Source organism: Dromaius novaehollandiae, chromosome 18 (assembly GCF_036370855.1).
Source record: "Dromaius novaehollandiae isolate bDroNov1 chromosome 18, bDroNov1.hap1, whole genome shotgun sequence".
Classification (NCBI taxonomy): Eukaryota; Metazoa; Chordata; class Aves; order Casuariiformes; family Dromaiidae; genus Dromaius; species Dromaius novaehollandiae.
In genome coordinates, this window is record NC_088115.1 from 9,562,453 (window position 1) to 9,580,672 (window position 18,220).

General features: G+C 50.1%; 3 protein-coding genes across 4 annotated transcripts; 2 read left to right on the plus strand and 1 right to left on the minus strand.

Annotated features, from left to right (window-relative positions):
• Positions 1 to 94: 94 nt before the first annotated feature.
• Positions 95 to 7,644, plus strand: LOC112982480 (uncharacterized). 2 transcript variants are annotated; one of them, XM_064522645.1, is made up of 6 exons: positions 95 to 304; positions 1,375 to 1,496; positions 4,295 to 4,393; positions 4,862 to 5,026; positions 6,547 to 6,689; positions 6,770 to 7,644. In XM_064522645.1, exons 1-6 carry the CDS (start codon positions 217 to 219, stop codon positions 6,813 to 6,815), a joined length of 663 nt encoding a protein of 220 aa, XP_064378715.1. In that variant the 5' UTR covers positions 95 to 216; the 3' UTR covers positions 6,816 to 7,644. The 2 variants fall into 2 exon arrangements, with proteins under 2 accessions (XP_064378715.1, XP_064378716.1); XM_064522646.1 differs by lacking the exons at positions 95 to 304; positions 1,375 to 1,496 and adding an exon at positions 3,939 to 4,049.
• A 497-nt stretch (positions 7,645 to 8,141) lies between these two features.
• Positions 8,142 to 11,899, minus strand: MRPL27 (mitochondrial ribosomal protein L27). The gene is made up of 4 exons (XM_026099114.2): positions 11,816 to 11,899; positions 9,905 to 10,027; positions 9,067 to 9,134; positions 8,142 to 8,590 (listed from the first exon to the last, which is right to left on the minus strand). The coding sequence occupies exons 1-4, from the start codon at positions 11,835 to 11,837 to the stop codon at positions 8,384 to 8,386; spliced, it is 420 nt and encodes a 139-aa protein (XP_025954899.2). The 5' UTR covers positions 11,838 to 11,899; the 3' UTR covers positions 8,142 to 8,383.
• A 2-nt stretch (positions 11,900 to 11,901) lies between these two features.
• EME1 (essential meiotic structure-specific endonuclease 1) lies at positions 11,902 to 17,526 on the plus strand. Its single transcript, XM_026099056.2, has 8 exons — positions 11,902 to 12,806; positions 12,888 to 13,015; positions 13,211 to 13,303; positions 14,116 to 14,237; positions 14,684 to 14,819; positions 15,370 to 15,485; positions 16,361 to 16,550; positions 17,047 to 17,526. Exons 1-8 carry the CDS (start codon positions 12,059 to 12,061, stop codon positions 17,221 to 17,223), a joined length of 1,710 nt encoding a protein of 569 aa, XP_025954841.2. The 5' UTR covers positions 11,902 to 12,058; the 3' UTR covers positions 17,224 to 17,526.
• The last annotated feature ends 694 nt before the right edge of the window (positions 17,527 to 18,220 follow it).

Here is an 18,220-nt window from a genome sequence, read left to right on the forward strand (position 1 = left end):
TTCCGCCGCCGCGCGTGGCCACACCCCCCCCGACCGCGGGCCAATGGGAGCCGGCGCTGCCGGCGCGGCGGCCAATGAGGGGCGGCGGCGCGGGGGCTGGCGGCGGCGCGGGGCCGCCCGGTGCTGCCGAGCGCCCCCGGGCCGCGGGGCCGGGGCAGGGCGAGGGCGGCGGCGCGGCGCGGCGCGGCGCGGCGCACCGGGGCGGGCGGCGCCGGGATGGCGCAGGCCAGTGAGGCGCTGACGCGCGCCCCGGCCGCCGGCGCGGCCATGGACAGCAACGTCTTGGCCATCGTCGTGGCCGCGAGTGAGTGGCGGGGCGCGGGCGGAGCGGGGCGGCGGCGCTTGGCGGGGCGCTCCCGGCGCGGGGGCTGCTGGCGGAGCGTGGGAGCGGCGCGTGCGGCTGGGGCCGGCCCGGCGGGTCCCCGCACCACGGGCGGCGGCGGGGACGGGGGCGGCTGAGCTCCGGCGTTGTTCCCCCCCCACCCCCACCCCGCCCGTGCGGCCCGGGGCTCGCCGGTGCCGGTGCCGCCCGCCCGTCCTCCCGGTGCGGGGCGCGACCCCTCACCGTCCCTGGCAGGAGCCGGCGGGGCAGCCGCTGTTTTGCCGCTCTGGCAAATACTTACCTCGCCGGCGCCTTGCGCTAGAGCCTCCCCGCGGGGCCGCGCACAACGGGTGCTGCAGTGGCCCCTGGCACGGCCCTGGGTGCAGGGGGCATCAGGGCCAAGAGCTTCTCCGCGGCGCTGCGGCCGAGCCCCTGAGTAGGGGGAAGCGCAAAGGCTCCCAGGGTCTTCTCGAAACGCGGTGCCGTGAGTGCACGGGCAACGCAAAGCTTTACGCGCTGAGCTTGGGGTTCGCTTCTCGCTGCCTGTCCTGAAGGGGCTTTTGCTTCTGCCTCTCTCCACGTGGCAGTGCCGAGCAAGAGACTTTGCAAAGTGGAGCAGGGTCTGACTAGGAGTCAAGAGTTCCTCGGGTACAAAGGACTTGCAAATACGACGCTGTCTGGAGGTGCTGGGAATCAGAGCAGAGCGCTCCGCCGGCCCCGGTGGGAAGGCGCTCGCTTGCTGGAGGCCCTGACCTGCGCTGGGGCTGGTCGCAACGCGCTTGCTTAGCTTGTACGGGTTTGCTTTGGGTTCGGGGTTGGCTTGAGCCCCCGTGGCTTTGTGGTTTGTTCCTGATCTTTTAGGGAGAGAGAGATGTCGGGGCAACGGGGCTTTCGGCCTCCTGGGGATGGAGGGCAGGAGAGCAGCCTGCCCGTGCTTGTCTCAGCCCGCTCTTTCCGGAGAAACCCGGGGGGAGGCAGGCAGGGAGGAGGCTGCTGGACGGCTCTGCCCGGCACCGCCGGCTCCATTCATCTCTCCTCCCTTCTCCCGGCAGCGGTGTCCACGTCCGTGTTCATCGTGGCGATCCTGATCCTGCTGCTGCTCTTGTACCACCGGGACCCCTTGTGCTGCCAGTTCCTCTGCTCGTGCCGCTTCTTCCAGAGTCCGAGCCAGTATGTGAGTATCCTCCGCTCGCTGCTGCCTGCCAGCAGGGCCGTGCCGTCAGGGCTCTTGGCCCTCCGTGCTGCTCTCTCTGGGGTCCCATCGCAGGTCGCAAGCCGAGGAGCAGCCCGGCTCCCCTTTGCACGGGGGCAGCGCGCGGCACGGCTCGTCTGCCGACGCAGAGCCGGGCTGTCTCCATCCCTCGCGCTTCCCTCCGTGGTGTTCCCGTGCTGTCCAAGAGGTCCGTCCACCCAAACGCGCCTGGCTGCATGGGCGGGGGGCGAAAGCGGGCTGTTGGGGACAATATCTGCCAGGCCCGAGGTGAGCAGGTTCCCCGGCGGCGTGCGGGAGGGCATCCCCCCCCCGCGCAGGCAGGCTCAGAGCCAGGCTCCTCCGGCCGCCCCGCTTTGCGGGAGCGGGGCCCAGCGGGGAAGGGGGCTGGAAAAGCTCGGGGCGAGGGCAGACAATGCCGCTCTCCAGCGCCCGCATCCCGGCAGCTAGCTGTGCTGTGCGCAGCTCCCGGGCGGAGCAGGCAGACACAAAGCCCTTTCACTCGCATCTGTAATTTCCTGGGGCTTTCAAGTGGGGAAGCTGGCGAGGGAAAGAGCAGCGTGTGCAGCCAGCACAGCCTTTGTGGTGGTTTCTGCCTGGGGGAGGTTTGGCCTCCACAGGCCACGGTGACGGTGGTTTGGTTTGGGAGGACTGGAGAGTCCCTGGTTTGGTTTGGGAGGACTGGAGAGTCCCTGGAGCAGAGGGATGGTCACCTTCGGCCTTGGCTAGCAGGCAAAGGAGAGGTTTGTTGCAAAGGGCAAATCTGATGGTCCCGTGGGTACCACAGGCTGAGAAATCCCAGCAGAAACCACAGCGGAAACGGGCTGCCCCGCCGGTGTCCCCTGCGTGCTTCGCTGAATCTGTCCTTCCCCCCTCGCTCTCCATCACTTACCGCCCGCTTGTCCATGGCGCGCGAGGGAGATGCCCCAGCGCTGCTCGGCTGCCCTGCTCGCTCTGCAGAGCTGCTCTCGGGGGCTGTGCAAAGTCCCCGTTTCTGGCCACCCCCATCTTTCCCCTTGTAGGGGCTGGGGACGCGTAGTCGTCCCCCAAAGGGGGCATCTCGGCTCCAGGGACGTTTGCTTGGCTGCGGTGCTCGGGTCTGAGGAAGGAGGACGGAGCAGGTGACCGGGGAGGCTGGCTGAGAGCGCGATCTGGGCGCTAGCCCGGCTCGGGCCGCGCGGGAAGAGCAGTGTCCCCTGCCCGGTGGCGGTGCTGGTTCGGGGTAATCGTGCTGCCGCGCCAGCCCCGGAGACGCCGCAGTGAGCTACAGAGCCTTCGCAGCGGTCGGGCTTGGCCCTTGGGTGGGTGGTTAAAGGAGAAGGCATCTTGCCTTCAGCAAGAGGGAGTGTGGATAGAGGGGTGTAGATGTGCATAGATATATATGGGACAAGGAATATATATAGATAGATAGGTCCTTTCCTGTGATCCTCTGGGGGGAGAGACTGGTAATTACTTGTGCTGTTTCAGCTGTCTGCAGGGTCCCTGTCCATACACATCCTTATGTAGGACGTATTTCCATAAGAAAAAGTGAGGCAGCTGTACTGGTGTGAGGCAGCTTTCAAGCCAGTATAGTTGCACTGGTTGTACTGGTTTTGGTAATCAGAATTAAAACAAAGAACAATTGTACACATGGCCAGCCTGTTTTTCCCTATGGCTTCTGTAATTGTGTGGTAGGGCTGAGACAAATGTTTCCTAAGTTGTTAATAGCAAAAGTAAGTCTTCCATTTGTAGTTCGCACTTCAGATCCCTGCTTGCTCTCGAAGGGCCCCCAGTTAGGGAGGGGGAGTGCGAAGAGGTGGAGGGAAGCACTTGCCAGGAGCTGGGTGGGATTCGGTCTGAAGGCAGAGGGACAACAGGAGCCCGCTCGGGCTCAAACAGCTTCCGCGGGCTGGGCCTCCAGCTGCCGAGAGGCACGAGCTTGCCGAGGCCACAGGGACAGAGCTAGACCGGCTGCAACGTAAAACCCTCTGTGCTTGGGAAAGGCTCATGTGGACGTTTGCGATCGTGGGCACTAGGCGTGACTGTCCCGACCGAACTCCGGCTGGCAACGTGCCGCCTCACATTCCCTGCGGATAACGTGGCCATCCTGGGCTCTTTGCTGCTGGCAGAAATGGGGCTTTCGGGGAACAAAGACGTTCCTAGAACTTGAGTCCTGGCTCTCGCACGACGGGCTCCTCCCCGCAAGAGGGGTCTCCGCTTGCTGTTGCTCAACCCCTTGACAGGGAATTCGGTTTAACTAACTGGGGCAAGACTCTACTTGGGAACAGGATGGCTACTGTTCTTTGCATTCGCTTGCCACGCTATCCTGAAATGACTTCCTTGGTAGATAAGCATTTATGAATTCCATCACCTTGAGCATATGACTGAGCTCTTATCTTTATTAGTGGGATAGTCGGGTGGTTGTCGTCCTCCACCCCCCAAATGACAATAATTCTGCTGAGTTTCAATGAAACCCTGCCTTCAGGGCCGGGCTGCCACCTCTGCTGGCTGGGCGGGGGACTGCCAAAGCCGAGCACGGTGAGAAACCGAAGGGAGAGCGCTGAGCCCTGCTAGGGCGACGAATGCACCCGTTGGGCATGAAGAGCAGCCGAGAGGGCTCGTTTCCAGGCGCTCTTGCCAGCGACCTCAGGGCATGCCTAAGCCAGCGGCCAGCCACCCCAGCTCTCGCTTCCCGGGCTGTCCCATGCCGGCTGCCTGCTGCCGGACGGATGTTAGGGATTTCTGCTTGCGCTCACGTTCTCCTCCCTGACCCCCCGTTGCAGGACTGCCCCCCTCCGTACTTCAGCAGCAGCCAGCGGCTGGTGGGACCCCAGCATGGAGCGTCGCGACTGGAGAGCGCTGCCGAGAACCCCGGCATGCAGGTGACATTGGCTCACGCCGTCCTCCCTAACAGGAGCTGGGGGCGGGGGAAACGGTAGCAAAGATCCTGATGACCTTGGGAAGAGGCTTTGGTTCTGGGTGCCTGGGAGGCTCTTGGGTACTACAGTGTTTAGGGCAACTTTGAGAAGTGCTGTCTGCGTGTTACAGCCTTTTGAGGAGGGCCACAGGGTGCTACATCCCACTGCCGTGAGGTGTTTCAGCGTTTAGTGCCAGGCAGATCCCTCTTGGCCTGGGATCTTGCAAAGCAGGTCTGCATCACGAGACTGTGGTGTTATTACCTCCGAGATCAGGCTCCGGGGAGGGTCTGCAGATTTCCTCTTTCAGGATCCAAGGAAGGGCGCTCATGACGCCGCGCTCTGAAGGAACTTCAGGTGACACCAGGCCATGAACTTCCAACTAAGACAGACGCCAGGGCACTGAGGTTTCTCTTCGGGGCTGGGTGTTTCTAGGGAGATGAGCTATTCTGCGTTGGACCCCCAAGCAGCTACCAGCTCCCTTCCTGGGAGCAGCCTCGCTTGCCGAGCTATGAGAGTGTGCGGAAGAAAGATCGCCAGCGGGAAATCCACCAGATGATCGCTGAGAGGTTTGGGCTGTGGGCAGACCCTTCCCAGGAGGTAAGCTGTCCCGTGCACGAGGCTGTTCTCGGCTGGCAGGGGCCCAGGAGCAGTCTTCCTCCGCTCTGTATCTAGGTCTTGCTTCAGCAGTTTATAGTAGCAAAGGACTCTGTTCTCTGCAATTGTCTTTCTCTGATAGCCTTTATCTCCGGCGAAGGCACACAGTGTTCCGGGAGGCTCCGGCTCTGTACATCTGCGCCGGTTAATGATTGATCTCCCCTGGTGCCTTTGCAGCGATGCCCGTGCAGGGAGGCAGGGCAGAGCTGCTGATGAAAGGGCAGGCCCTCTGGCTCATCTGCTTGGTAGAAGTCGAAGCTGGGAATGTTATTTTTAGGTCTGTAAGGCTTCCAAGGTCTCTCGCTCCCTTCTCCCTACGGAGCACCCCGACAGGCCCCTCACTGTTACCTTGAAATGCTTATGGCTTACTTATGAGCCGGAGGATTTTGCCTATTAGAATGTTTAAGACTTGCACCTCCCCCAGCAGAACAAAGAAAAGCAAGTGCATCTGCCAAGAGACTCCTGTAGAACAAAAAGGCCTCACTGACTAAAGCAGAATAGAAACATTTGAAACCTGTAGTAGGGCACTAGAGGACTCACCCATTTACCTGGATTTTGAGCTCTTAAAGCTGCATCTAAAAGTTTGGCGTAGTCAGCACTCTGCCACTTGGCACTTGCCCCTTTTGGCACTCAGCGTTTGGAGTTGTAACCAATGATACCTGCCCTGAAAACCAGAGCGCTAAAGGCGCAGGAGAGTAAGGCCCACATCCACCAAGGATGATGAGCTGGACACTTAATGTTTCTTGATCTAAGCCCAAGTGACTTGCCCAGAAGAGGGGCAGGGTATTAGCACAGCTGGCTTCAGCAGTCACGGCAGCAGTGAATAAGCCCTGCCATGCACTGCAGTGGGGGCTCCTCCACAACCTCCCCTGTGCCACTGCTGTCATCCTCTGTGGGAAGGGAGACAAAGCTAGCCCAGCTCTGCCAAAATATAAAGTAACTGCAGCCCAGAATTCCCCTTTTGCTGCTATATAGTGAGACACCCTATCAAAATCTGGATAGAAAGTCTGGTTTCTAGGTGCTTATATAAACAACTGTGCAGCAATTTATACTTGGTCAAAAGAAAGCAAGCAACAATCCTCTTTCAACAAAAGAAAAAAGAAAAGCGCTTTGTTTGGGGGGGGGGGGGGGGTTTTTTTTTTTTTGGTCTTTGCAACAAATAGTGACAAGTCCTTGAAGTGGGATAGGGAAGAACAGCAGCTTGGCATAGAGAGTGTGTGAAGTGGGAGTAGGTGGAATGTACTGTAGCTGCTCCAGTAGACTTCTGCCCTACCACGTTACAAACTGGTGCTAAGTGCTAATCTTCCAGGTGTTCGTCTAGCCAGCAGCATGTTAAGGATTACAGGAATTTAATTTCAGGGATGTGGTGGTTACAAGTCTTGTGTTGTGTGCTCTAGGAAGAGGTGGGATAATCTCTTTGTTATTTCTGATCAGCAGTAATACTCTTCCTCTCTCCTTTATAGATGCCGCCTCCCTACGAGCATGCTCTAAGGCATCCTCCAGCTTTCTCAGGAACAGTAGTAAGCTCAGAGACCTTGGACAGACATGGCACGCCAGACCCTTTCCAGGTCCCTGTCAGCTACCAAACTCAGAGGAACACAGCAGTGTAAGGACTCAACCTCGAGACACTCCATCTTCCTGTGGTGTCAATGACGGAAGTGCCTGTGACATTGTTCTCGTCTGCAGGGAACCGCCAAACCTGAGACCTTCACCCAGATTTGCCATCAGCTGAGAAATACAGGCAAGTCGGACCCAGCCAGTGGAGACTTCCATCCTGCAGCACAAGGATAACAGCAGAGCCACAACCAAATATTGCTCTTCGTTCAGGATAATCAGGGATGTCTGCCTGCTCTTCTCTCTGGCGAATGTACTGTTACCAGAGGCTAAGCTGCTTCGTTCTACGCAGGGAGCAAAGCAAAGGTGAAGGTCTGCTCTGCCAGAGCCTGTTGAGGCAGCTGAGCCTAACGTACCTCTGTGAGGCTGTGGCAAGTACTGCCAAGCATACAAGCATTAGACCTCAGAAGGTGGCCATGTTCTACTACTACACTTATTTCTAAGATTATAAAATGGTTTTCTTCAGCGTATCAGATACCAGTGGGACTCCTGACCTGAGAGTAACAGAATGAATCCGCATCAGAGCATTGCTATGTGCTCTCACAGCAACATTCCTCTGGGATTTAGAGCAATTTTGTTTGAACTTGAGATAAAGATTCAGGTGCCCAGGAGATTCCAGATTCAAGATCCAGGAGCTTGTGTTACTTGCAGTGCTGACTGCAAATAGAGACCAACAAGATGAACTGTGTGATTGGACATGCACCTGGGAAAGGATAAAAGCATGGAGGGACTAGCTGGTGGTCTCTATGAAGGACAAAGAAGCAAATGGGGAAATATGTGGTTAACCCAGTTTACTTAGTCTTCTTTTGCAGAGCAGACAATCTAGTAATGTCAACACTGGTGTCATTACACTACCAATTTTGATACCGTTTTCTACTGCAGAACAATTGTTTTAAAAATTGTTTACAAAGCTGTAGATAAAGTGAGATCAGTTTGGCCATCAGGCATTTGGGCTCCTGTCTCTTTGAGCAACATAAGCAACCATGGGAAAAATAAAAGGATAGTCCGGATTATGGCCTTATGAAGCACCTCATGGCCTCCAGCTGCTGAGCTTTAAATACCATCCCAGACTTGTGCACCTTACTAGGCACTTAGCTTTAGGAATGTAAACGTACCTCACGTGGCTAGTAAATGTAACACTTTCAGGAATAGTATTGGAGTTAATCAGTGAGATGAGTTAGTTATTAAGAAAAAAAAGCCAGCTTCCTGGGATGCAGAGTTAGGTGCTAGTGGAAGAGGATCTGTCCTCTTCTGCAATATCTAGAACAGAGACATAAGTATAACAGTAATGTCTAAAAATGATTAAAACCTGACAGGTAATTATTAGCAGGAAAAGAACTGATGTAAGAGTGATTCTGAAGTTAACTAATCCAAGGCAACAGTGGAACAGGTTCGCCAGAGAAAGACAGCCGCATAAATGAGCATAAGCAACATATACTCTGTGAACAGTCAAGACACTCAAAAAACCCACAGCATTTATTAAACTCTCTTATAAATGCCAGCAGGTGATTCCAGTGCCCAAATACCAACCATGTGTGCTTTAGAAGCAAGAAAAGAGTCCTACGCAAGTATCTTCAGAGCTAGAATGTTCTTCCAGGCATGTAGTGTCCTAGGATGCCAGACCAGCTATAGTTATCTGTCCCAGAAGCTCCTCCCCACCTGCTGCTCCTACATGATGTAGGAAGCTCAAAGCATGTTGACCAGTTTGAAGCTCCCTACTTCTGTGGTAGGGATAACGCTGATGAAGGTTTTGTAAAGAACTGCTCCTTTAGGTAGTTGACAGATCACCTCCCTGCTCTCGCTACTGCGGGGCGGAGGTATGTACACCTCTTTGGTGTATCTCACAATCCCGTCCTCCAGAGCGTAAAGTGTCTTGTTGCGGCCTATCCCCACCTGGAAGAGGACAAGCACACTGTTAGAAAGGACAGGCTGGAAGCACACCACTAAAGCAGATCTGATCATTGGTTTGCCTTGCTTGACATCCTGGCTTCAAAAGCAGCCGCTGCTTTGTATTTTAGAATAAAAGAAAACCACCTTACTTGCTTCCAGCAAACAGTATGTAATGTTTTTCATTACAAGGGAGGAGATACTAATTCCACGCTGAAGTACAAGAGCCCAATTAGGTTACAGAAGTCTTTCAGGATATTCATAACTCTCAGTCCTTTCCCAATTCACATGGGCAGAGATACGATTCTAAGCAAGCTTTGTGACTAAGAAATAGCGGGTAATGAAACCAAATTTCAGGGTTCTATGGAATATTGGGGAGGAAATTAAGAAACAGCTTGTAAGAGAAGAGGCATTGACTACGGGACCCTGTTGTGGGCTGCTGTTCTCTTAAGAACTGAGGAAGAGATGGAAAAACAACTTACGTGAGCCCCTGGATGCCAGCGTATCAACCGCTGTGTAGCCAAAATGTTGCCTGCATGCACAAATGTACCTGCAACAGAGTTACACAGTCAGATTGCAGAGGAATGGAAGTCCCTCAAGCCCTGGAGCTGTCAGAATACAAACAGTTCTAGGACTTACAAAACCAGCTTTCTGTGAGATTTCGTAAGGAAAAATTACTTCAAATTCTAAAAGCATCTAAACAAAAATGCTATTGGCAAGAAACAGAGGGCAATTGATGCACAATGGCAAAAAGCAATTCTAATCCTTGAAAAGACTACTTGCAGGGCACAGTGCATTTTCTGTTTGCTAAAGGCATTTGTTTTATTACCGTTTATATTGATTTGTTTTCTTCAGCAAACCTACTAATTATTAAGCACTCAGCTGCACAGATCTGTACTTTGGCTTCTGCTAAGCCTCATAATTCTCCCCTTTGTAAACATCTAAAATGCCCAGCTTTTGAAAGCAGCATGGGGTGAAAGTGCATTTGAGTTTCAGGTGCCCCACAGCGTACCCCTCCTCCCAGACCCTCCAGAGACAGGTAAAGTTAGAATCAAAGTATGTTTTCTATAGGCAATTTCAGCTGGCTGCGTGGAGGCCCATGGGAGAGGGAGGCTGACTCGCCCTGCCCTCCTGCTGGTGACTGGTGTGACTGTTGATGGTGAGATGCTGCTGAACCTCCTGCGTCCTTTCTCTCAAAAAAGAGCCCTGGCCACCTCCTCCTGAAATGCTCAGCAGTTACACATCTAACACCCGTAACGGGATAACTGTGGAGAACCACTGCAACACACATAAGACCACTAAAGAGATGCCTTTACTTACCATCTACTTTTTTTGCTCCATAGCGTTTCCCAGGGCTGCGGCCACCTAAATTTTTTGAGCTGCCCCCAGCTTTCTTAGAAGCACATCTCACGGCAACCAGGCTTGTTCGCGGAGCAGCTAGAACTAGATTTGGAATGAGAACAACAACAAAAAAAAATCTCAGCTCTTCTTTTAAACTTGAAAAAAAGACTATCAGTCAATATAAATTTTAAAGCTAAAGGCAAAAGAAAGCCCTGAGGAAAAATACTACTGCCAAGTTAAATTATGGTTAGACCACCGTGGACTAAATCTTCTGCAAATAGGCCACATCTCAAGAACTGCTGCTACTCAGGGGAGAATAAGACTCTCAGCAATGATGTTAAAGGACGTATACAAATTCATATTTCAGTAATGCCTTGTAAATCTATGAGCTACTGAAGTTACTGGTTGCTATGGATTGGTCTTATATAGCTTTGAGAAAAGACAAATTGTGATCTGTGTTTTGGTCTCCCCTTCAATTGAATTGGATTTATTTAAATAGTCTAATCTGTAAGACTACAAAATGTTAAGACTCCCAATCAAGAAAGTATATAAGCATAGATATAATTACTACCCTGAACAAAAAATAATTTAAGCATTTTATGCAGCTCCTTGAGTTACAATGAGAACAAGTCAAGGAAAAAGAAAGCAGTTATTACAGTGACTGATGTCTCTGGAACACAAAATATCATTCATACCACAAAGTTTGTTCTAAAAAAAAAGAAAAGGCACTTTGAGTAAATACACTGATTTTCTTATCAAGAAAGCTGACCCTTCAGTGAACTTCTCTCTGTAAAAAAAATGACTGAGATAAAGTTACTTCTTTTTACAAATCTCTTTAGTTCTTTTTTTTGTGCAGTCAGCAGCCATACCCAATTTTTTTCTAAATCCCTCTATTTAACCTCTTCAGCAGCAGGTTAGTAAAGAAGTAGCTATCATAACATTGTTTCCTTATTCAAAGTAGAAGCACTGAGTTAATTTCATCTTAATTAAATTATCACACATACTCAGTGAGCTAAAATATCATAGAGAGGAAGGAAGCAGCTCTACAAAGAACAGTTAACTTCAATGCTTGATATTAAGTACAAAAAAGGAGCTGAGATTGAACAAACTACAGAGAAATGAGAAAAGATGACGGGGTTTACAAAGTTTCATATACACAAATTCTACTAACTTAGAATCTAGTTAACTTTTATCCCAGAAAAGAACTGCAGTTGACTCCAAAGTTATATTTTGTGTTGTATGAAAAAACTGGCAAACAAAAAGTAAACCTCAATGCATCAAACACGGGGGGAAAGCAGTCTATAGAGTGAAATACCAAGAGATAGAATTTGCAATTTGATAGAAATCACACTGGAATCAATGCTGGAACTTCGAAACGCTGACCTCCACACAGAAATCATGGCAATATTCCTGACTGTAACACTTCTGGATAACAAAAGGGATTTTTAGGCCTCCTAGCTATTGCACTGCACAGGGACAGAGTGCCCTGCCTTGCTGTTTGATCTCTATGTAGGGTATGCAAACAGTTTTTTTCCAAAATTGACTTTTTTTTCCCCTTGAGGACAGTCAAGCAGCGGAACAAGCTGCCTAGGGAGCCTGTGCGAGTCTCCGTCCTTGGAGGGGTTTTGAGGCAGAACGGATAAAGCCCTGAGCGACGCGGCCCGAGCTCGGAGCTGCCCTTCCTTGGAGCAGGGCAGACCAGAGGCCTCCCGAGGTCCTCAGTCCCTGAGCTCCCTGGATTACTCCGTGACGGGGCGCAGAGACCCGGCCCTGACGTCCTTCCCGTGGCACGGGAGGCCTCAGGACCGGCGAGAACGGGCCTCCCTCGCGAAAACCCCTCCCCGCCCGGGCCCAGGTTCCCGCCCGCGGCCGCCTCAGCCCCTCACTCACGCAGCTGCCTCAGCGCCGCCATTTTCTCCCGACACTGCGTCACCTCCGCTTCCGGCGCGCGCGGGTGGCGGTTGGTCCGAACGCGCGCGTGCGCGCGCGTTCGGACCAACCGCCCCTCGCGCGCGCGCCAGCGTTTGTCCAACCGCCATCCGCGCGCTGTCCCCTCAGCGGCGCGCGACCGTTACTGGGACGCCTGGGCTCTCGCTACCCTCCCGCCCCCCGCACCGGGGGAGGGCGCTGAGGATGGCGGCGGAGAGCGACGACGAGGTGCTGCCCACCTTCGCCTTCCTGCTGCAGCCGCCCCCGGCGGCGCAGCGGGCCGCGGTGGCCTGGAGCCCGGCCTCCGAGCGCTTCTCACCGCCTTCCCCCAGGCGGAGGGGGGCCCCGGGCAGCCAGGCCGCGGAGGATGTTGTGGTGCTGAGCAGTGACAGCGAGAGTGAGGTAGAGATCGCCCCCCTGTTGGAGAGGCTAAAGGGGAAACTGCACAGCAGCGGACTCTGCAAAACAGGCGTTGTGCCTTCCGAGGGCCCCCAGCCGGACAGCAGAGCTGGGCGAACTGGGCTCTGCCAGAGCACTGACCAGTTGGCTCTTGACAGCAGAGGACAGTCTCTTCCAAAGGCCTTCGAGGTCCCGAGCACCCCGGCACTGTCTGGAGAAGTGTCTTATAGTAGCCAAAACGATGACCTGTGCCGTTCTGGGACACCACCTTTGTGCCCACTGCCAGACTGTTTGTCTGATTCTGCAGCCCAAAGCAGCAGGTCCTTGGGAAAAGAAGCAGGTCTGGAAACATCTCTCCCTCCAAAGAAGTCAAAATATAGTCAGAAGGAAAGGGAGACAGTCTCTCAGGCTGCATGGCAGAGGAGGAAGGAGCGTGAAGCACGGAAGAGGCAGCAGGAGCAGGAAAAAGAAAGGAAGAAGGCCCTTGCCAAGATGTTGAAAGCTCAGCGGCCAGGGGAGTGCCAGAAATACATAACAGTGGTATTGGATCCAGGTACTGTTCCTCACATCCTGCATCTGCCTTATATTAATTATCAGCTTGTGCTAGGAAGCCTGACCCATGCACCAATTTCAGTTCTCTTACAGGTGGAAGGTGGTGGACAGGTGCTCAGTGCTTTGCAGTCTGGGAATTATTCCTGTGTGATTGAGAGTCAGGTTGTTCCCTGCAGCATCACTTGGAGGAGAAGGACTGTGTCATCTCAGGTGTGGGAGCAAAATCTTGATATTCTTGCCTTTTTCTTCCTCTCCTATTTGCATTAGATAGTAGTAGTCATTAGCAACCCAATTACCTGTCTTCCAAACTTCTTCCTACCTCAGAGCTCTCAGTGGGAGGACCAGTTTGAGTGATCTGTTATGCACAGACTATTGGTCTGTTTTTTTGTTTTCGTATCTGAGCAGATTGAAGAAGAAAGTGGATGGACAGAAGAACCACATGTCCTGGTTCTGCTTCGCTTGGAGGAGTTTTTGTTCATGGTTTGCAACTACAAACAAGTGAGACTGCTTATGACTTTTTATGTACTCTCTGAATATGCCTTGCTGAAAGGGTGGCATTTGTCATCTCTTTTCATGGCAGGAAGGTTTTAATGTGGGAAGGAAGTGATGGTTCCAGTAAACTAAAAATCTGGTTCTAGAAGCCAGTACTGGATCAAAAACAAGGTCCTATAATGCAAAGCTATTATCTGGTACAAGCTGTCTCTTCTAATTACAATTTTTCATGGATTTTTGAGGAGGTAACATTGGCCTAGTAGATATTGACAGATCAAGAGTGGTAGCTTTATACTGGATCAGGTATTGTGTGTGTACAACCAATATACAGCCTGTATAAACACTACTTTATGTACTTTTGTTAATGAGACAGGTATGCGTTTCTGAGCTCATGCCTGTTCTCAAATTAAATTTGTTTTTCGAGAATATCAGCTTCACAGATATCAATATCAGTACACAGATCTGATACTGAGAAGGATAGAATCCAGAGCTCAGTCCAAAAAGAAAAATCCTAATTCAAAATTCTATAAATATCCAGCACTGACAGTCTTTTCAAATTGACATGAATAGAATCTCCCTTTCTGCTCTGTTGGAAAGAGGCTTGAGACACACACAAGCTTCTTTGCTTATCGGCAGGCTCGGTGTCCTTCCGGAGTGGGAAACTAAACCTTAGTCCTGCAGGAGGAGATACGTGACAGACCTTTTCCTCTGCAAAGATCCAGTTGCAGAACTGGGGCCATAGGTGGTTCTGTCCTAGAGCTGGGCTGCCCTGTATAACTCGGATTGTTTAACTCTTTTTTTTCTGTTGATCTTTGCAGGAAGTCCAGGGCTGCATAGAAGGACAGAAGGAAACGTTGCAGAGCTTTGTTGCTCGTGTGATGGAGAAAATGCCTGGGAAGATTCTGGCACTGGCAGTAGTTGAAGTAGAAAAGTACTTCAGGTTAGGCTTTTTTCCCTGCAAAGGTTTTTATGTTGTCTCTGGCATTGAAAAATATCATAGGTATTTACATTAATTCCTTCTAGCAAAGACTGGAACGTAAAATGTATTTCTACCTAGAACTACTCTACTATTTGTTACATAAGAACGGAAACAAAGGTCCATCACCATGAGTGACCAACACCAAATATCTAGGGTAGAGTGTGAGAAGAGGCAGAAAGTGTAGCATACTTTCTTTGAACACTTTCCTAGTTCCCAAAAATTTGCTGCTGAGGAATTTTCATAATCAGATGTAATGTTTTTTGTATTTAATAGTCCTTGATGGTTTCTTCTATGTGGCATCTCCTAGTAGGGGTGTTGGTACTGAATTGTTAGGCACTCCACAGCAGCCTGGTCTTCAGTGCTGTTTGTGCTGACATGAACTCCTGATCTTATCTTCCTTTTCTTAGGTCTCTCAGAGCTCAGTCAAAAAAGAGACTGCAACAGGAAGTAGTGAATGGAGACCAAGCAGAGGAAGAGGGAAAAAGGAGAAAAAAGAAAGCTAAGGATTCTGGCCCAGATGTGTCCAGAGTGGATGTGGAAGAAGTGAGTACCTTTAGAACAGGCATGCAGCAGTTGTCTCTGTTCCTGTCTGCCATTGATTGAGCATTTGACCCAATCATGCTTTTTCTTGGATGGGGGAATTCAACTTTTTTTAGTCTGTGGATAGAGCTCTTTGGATTTAGTTCCCCACTGTTCAGTTACATATCTGCTCTCCCAGGGATTGACATACCTCATTCATCTTCATTCCCGACAGTAAAATATGAATCTCCGAGTTAACATCTCTCGCTTCATAGCCCCCTGGTTAAACGTGCAAATCAGCACTGTCCTGGAATGGTGGCTGGCATGTGACAAGAGCCTTCCACTGCAGAGCTAAGCCAGCTGAAGTGGCGCTAAACTGCTATTCCGCAAGCCGGAGACACGCTGCCCCTACACGCCCGAATGCCTCAAGCTAGCCGCTCACATAAGAGGGAGAGGGTGGGTGGTCTTGTCCTGTAGCAGATGTGATGAACCCTTTTTTGTTTCAGGCAAGAGCAGAGTTTGATGGGGTAAGAGGATGAATTGTTCCATTTATTGTTTCCGCTGTTGTTTACAGGCACTAGTGGTTCTGCAGCTGCACACACAAGTCCAAGTCAGATTTGCTGAGACCTGGGAGGAGCTTGGAGAGTTTGTCAGTATGTTCACTAAAGCGGTAGCTGAAGCACCATACAAGTGAGTAAGCAGATGAGATTTTTTTAATATCTTCTTGGGAGAGGCTTTACTTTCAAGATTACTGGGAGGGAATAACAGGTATACAGCTGTACTGAAATGCAACACAGTATAATGCATTTTAAAGGAGCAGGCAGTGCAGAACAATTGTTGATGCCACTTCTTCAAAATAGGGTTAGTTCTTAGAAACTGATGTCATGTCTGGGGAGGGTTGAGGACAGACCGTGATTTCAAGTTGGACTCTCGCTTTATGTCAAGTAAAGGTCCTGTTCTGAGTCTGCATTCAGGAGTGGGAAGGGAATGCAAATAAGGTACCAGTTTTTATTCTTCAGTATGTAACTGAGAGAGACACTGCTGAGAACGAACCATTTGGCTGCTTCCATTGATAAAGACAGCAGCATGGTATGCAGTGGTAGCTTGGAAAGCCATCTTGTGTGGTCTTACACAATCCTAGCATTCCTGTCACAGCAGCTGTAGTATTTTATTTCTCAGACATGAAAAAAAGATGTCTTTAAAAATGGCATGTAAAAGCATTCTGTTATCTTTGACAGCCTGAAAGTGAATTCTTTTTCCCACTTTGTATACATACTGGTTTGTATCAGGATTGCTTCCAAGTACGGGACTGGTTCTTTTCCTTTTTCAACAGGCCAGGTTGTCTGGGCTTTTTCACCTTTATACAAGGAAATTGGTAATGTATGTAGAGAAAATATGGTCACATTTTTAGCATTTACTTCAATGCCAACAGTATCTGTAACAGTGCAGAGTGAGAAATGGTTCTCTGTCTTTGTCTCTCTGGCCACATGACAAGAGATGCCAGAATGGGATTTTTTTCATAGCTTCATTGTCTCATTAGTCTTCCCATCCTTTGTTCTCCATAGGCGAGAGCGGGAAAACACAGGATTCTCTTTCTGCTTGGAGAATGAGTGGTGCAGAGGTGTGAAGGTGGATCATTCTGGAAAGGGTCTCTTAGAAGTTTGGAAAAGGCAGATAAAACAATTTAACCGGGTCAGCTTCGAGATGGCTGAAGCTATCGTGTCTGTATACCCTTCTCCTCAGCTTCTGGATCAGGTGAGGATACCTTACAAATACTGAGCATGGTGCATACAGCCAACTAATGTAAGGAGTGGAAGAAATCATTTAGTTGCTATTAATTCTGACACATCAATTTCATATGAACTGTTTAATAAGGTACTGAAGAAACTGACTTATTTGCACCCATTGCTTTGGTTTTACAGAGCAGGTTACTGAGGAGCTTAAGGGTTTTCCTTCAGTAAGAAAAGCCAACAGTCTCCCGTTGTACTGCAGTAACACAGCCCAAGTTAACGTGTTCACTCCTTTCTATTGCAGCTGCATGCCTAGCATTCTTAAGTGAGTCTGTTCTGTTTTAATGAAGCAATAGGTGTTCTGCATCTGCCTCTAATCTCACATTTGAAATCTGGAGAGAGACCAGGTGAAAAATGAGTGCAAACTGTGAAAGAGAGCAGTCACAGGTGCATAGCTTTGATGGTTTTTTGAACAATGGATGCAAATGGATGATACCGTCATTCCTTTGTGCTGCTTTTAGGCCTACCGTAAATGTTCCTCAGAGGAGGAGCGGGAAAACATGCTAGCTAATATCCTTGTGCACCGTGGTGATGGTGTGACAGCCACCTCCCGACGGATTGGACCAGAACTCTCCAGACGAATCTACCTGCAGATGACTTCCCACGATCCTGATCTCTGTTTGGATTTTACTGAATAACCCAAGCGAATGAAGATTTTTCTCGTTGCCTGGATTATATATTTATCTCCCTTCTGAGAAGTATTTCAATAACAAGTGGAGTCATGACTCCTAGTTTAAAGACTTAAAAACTCACTTAGTCTTTATCATGGTAGAAGAAAGTTGGATAAAATTGCTAACTGGCTGGAGTTTACACAAGAAAGATGTGAACATCTTCTGTGGGAGCATGATTTTGATATGGCTATAGCACTGATAGTACCTTTCTATTTGTAAAAAGCTGCATTCTCTTCCTAGTAAATAAATTGTCTTATATAATAACATTCATTACTTCTTAACATGCAGTCTTTACTAAAGACAGATATGTCTTCTAACAAAACGGGAATTTTCTACTGGTATCCTAAGCTGAAAGTAATTACCTTTGCTCTCCAGTGTGAAAAATCTTAATGCAAGAAGCAACATGCTGCTGCCCCATCTTTTGCTATGGTAAGATGGAAGAACTTTATCTCACGAAATAACCTTGTTTCTATTTTCCACTGTGGCAGATGGGAATGAGTAAGACTAATTTTCAGATATAAATTTAGACTGTCCTGATTCAGTCTCCAGACAGCTTAATCTATAGAGGGTCTTGAAATCTGATTATATGGGCTGGAATTATGAGGTCTAAACAGTTGGCAGAAAAATCTTTCTTTTAATTAGATTGGGGAACATGCTTGACTGTCCCTGAAGCCATCAGCACTTATGTACATTCACAAGGACAGCTGAGGTCTTTCACTACAAAAGTACTTACTGAGATGAGTGCTGAGAGTAAATTAAACTGCATACAATGCATGGAATTTCCCCACTGGAATTGTCCTAAGTCAGATGAAAAAAAATCTCCAACAGATACGCTAGCTTCACACATTCAGCAGATATCTTTGCCTTGCCATGCTTTTGACCTGAATTAAGTCTTATTAGATTGGCATTTGCTAACTTTGCTGACTTAAGCAGCACTCTCTCCTAGATGGCATACAAAGCAGAA

What these genes read in the sequence shown, in the direction of transcription:
- LOC112982480 (XM_064522645.1), top strand. Translation starts at nt 217, where the DNA reads ATGGCGCAGGCCAGTGAGGCGCTGACGCGCGCCCCGGCCGCCGGCGCG. An exon ending in TCCAGAGTCCGAGCCAGTAT is followed by an intron (nt 1,497 to 4,294) that starts GTGAGTATCCTC and finishes CCCCCGTTGCAG; the next exon opens with GACTGCCCCCCTCCGTACTT. An exon ending in GGGCAGACCCTTCCCAGGAG is followed by an intron (nt 5,027 to 6,546) that starts GTAAGCTGTCCC and finishes TCTCCTTTATAG; the next exon opens with ATGCCGCCTCCCTACGAGCA.
- MRPL27 (XM_026099114.2), bottom strand. Translation starts at nt 11,837, where the DNA reads ATGGCGGCGCTGAGGCAGCTGC. An exon ending in GGCGGCGCTGAGGCAGCTGC is followed by an intron (nt 10,028 to 11,815) that starts GTGAGTGAGGGG and finishes TTCCAAATCTAG; the next exon opens with TTCTAGCTGCTCCGCGAACA. An exon ending in TGGAGCAAAAAAAGTAGATG is followed by an intron (nt 9,135 to 9,904) that starts GTAAGTAAAGGC and finishes ACTCTGTTGCAG; the next exon opens with GTACATTTGTGCATGCAGGC.
- EME1 (XM_026099056.2), top strand. Translation starts at nt 12,059, where the DNA reads ATGGCGGCGGAGAGCGACGACGAGGTGCTGCCCACCTTCGCCTTCCTG. An exon ending in AACAGTGGTATTGGATCCAG is followed by an intron (nt 12,807 to 12,887) that starts GTACTGTTCCTC and finishes CACCAATTTCAG; the next exon opens with TTCTCTTACAGGTGGAAGGT. An exon ending in CCAGAGTGGATGTGGAAGAA is followed by an intron (nt 14,820 to 15,369) that starts GTGAGTACCTTT and finishes TGTTGTTTACAG; the next exon opens with GCACTAGTGGTTCTGCAGCT.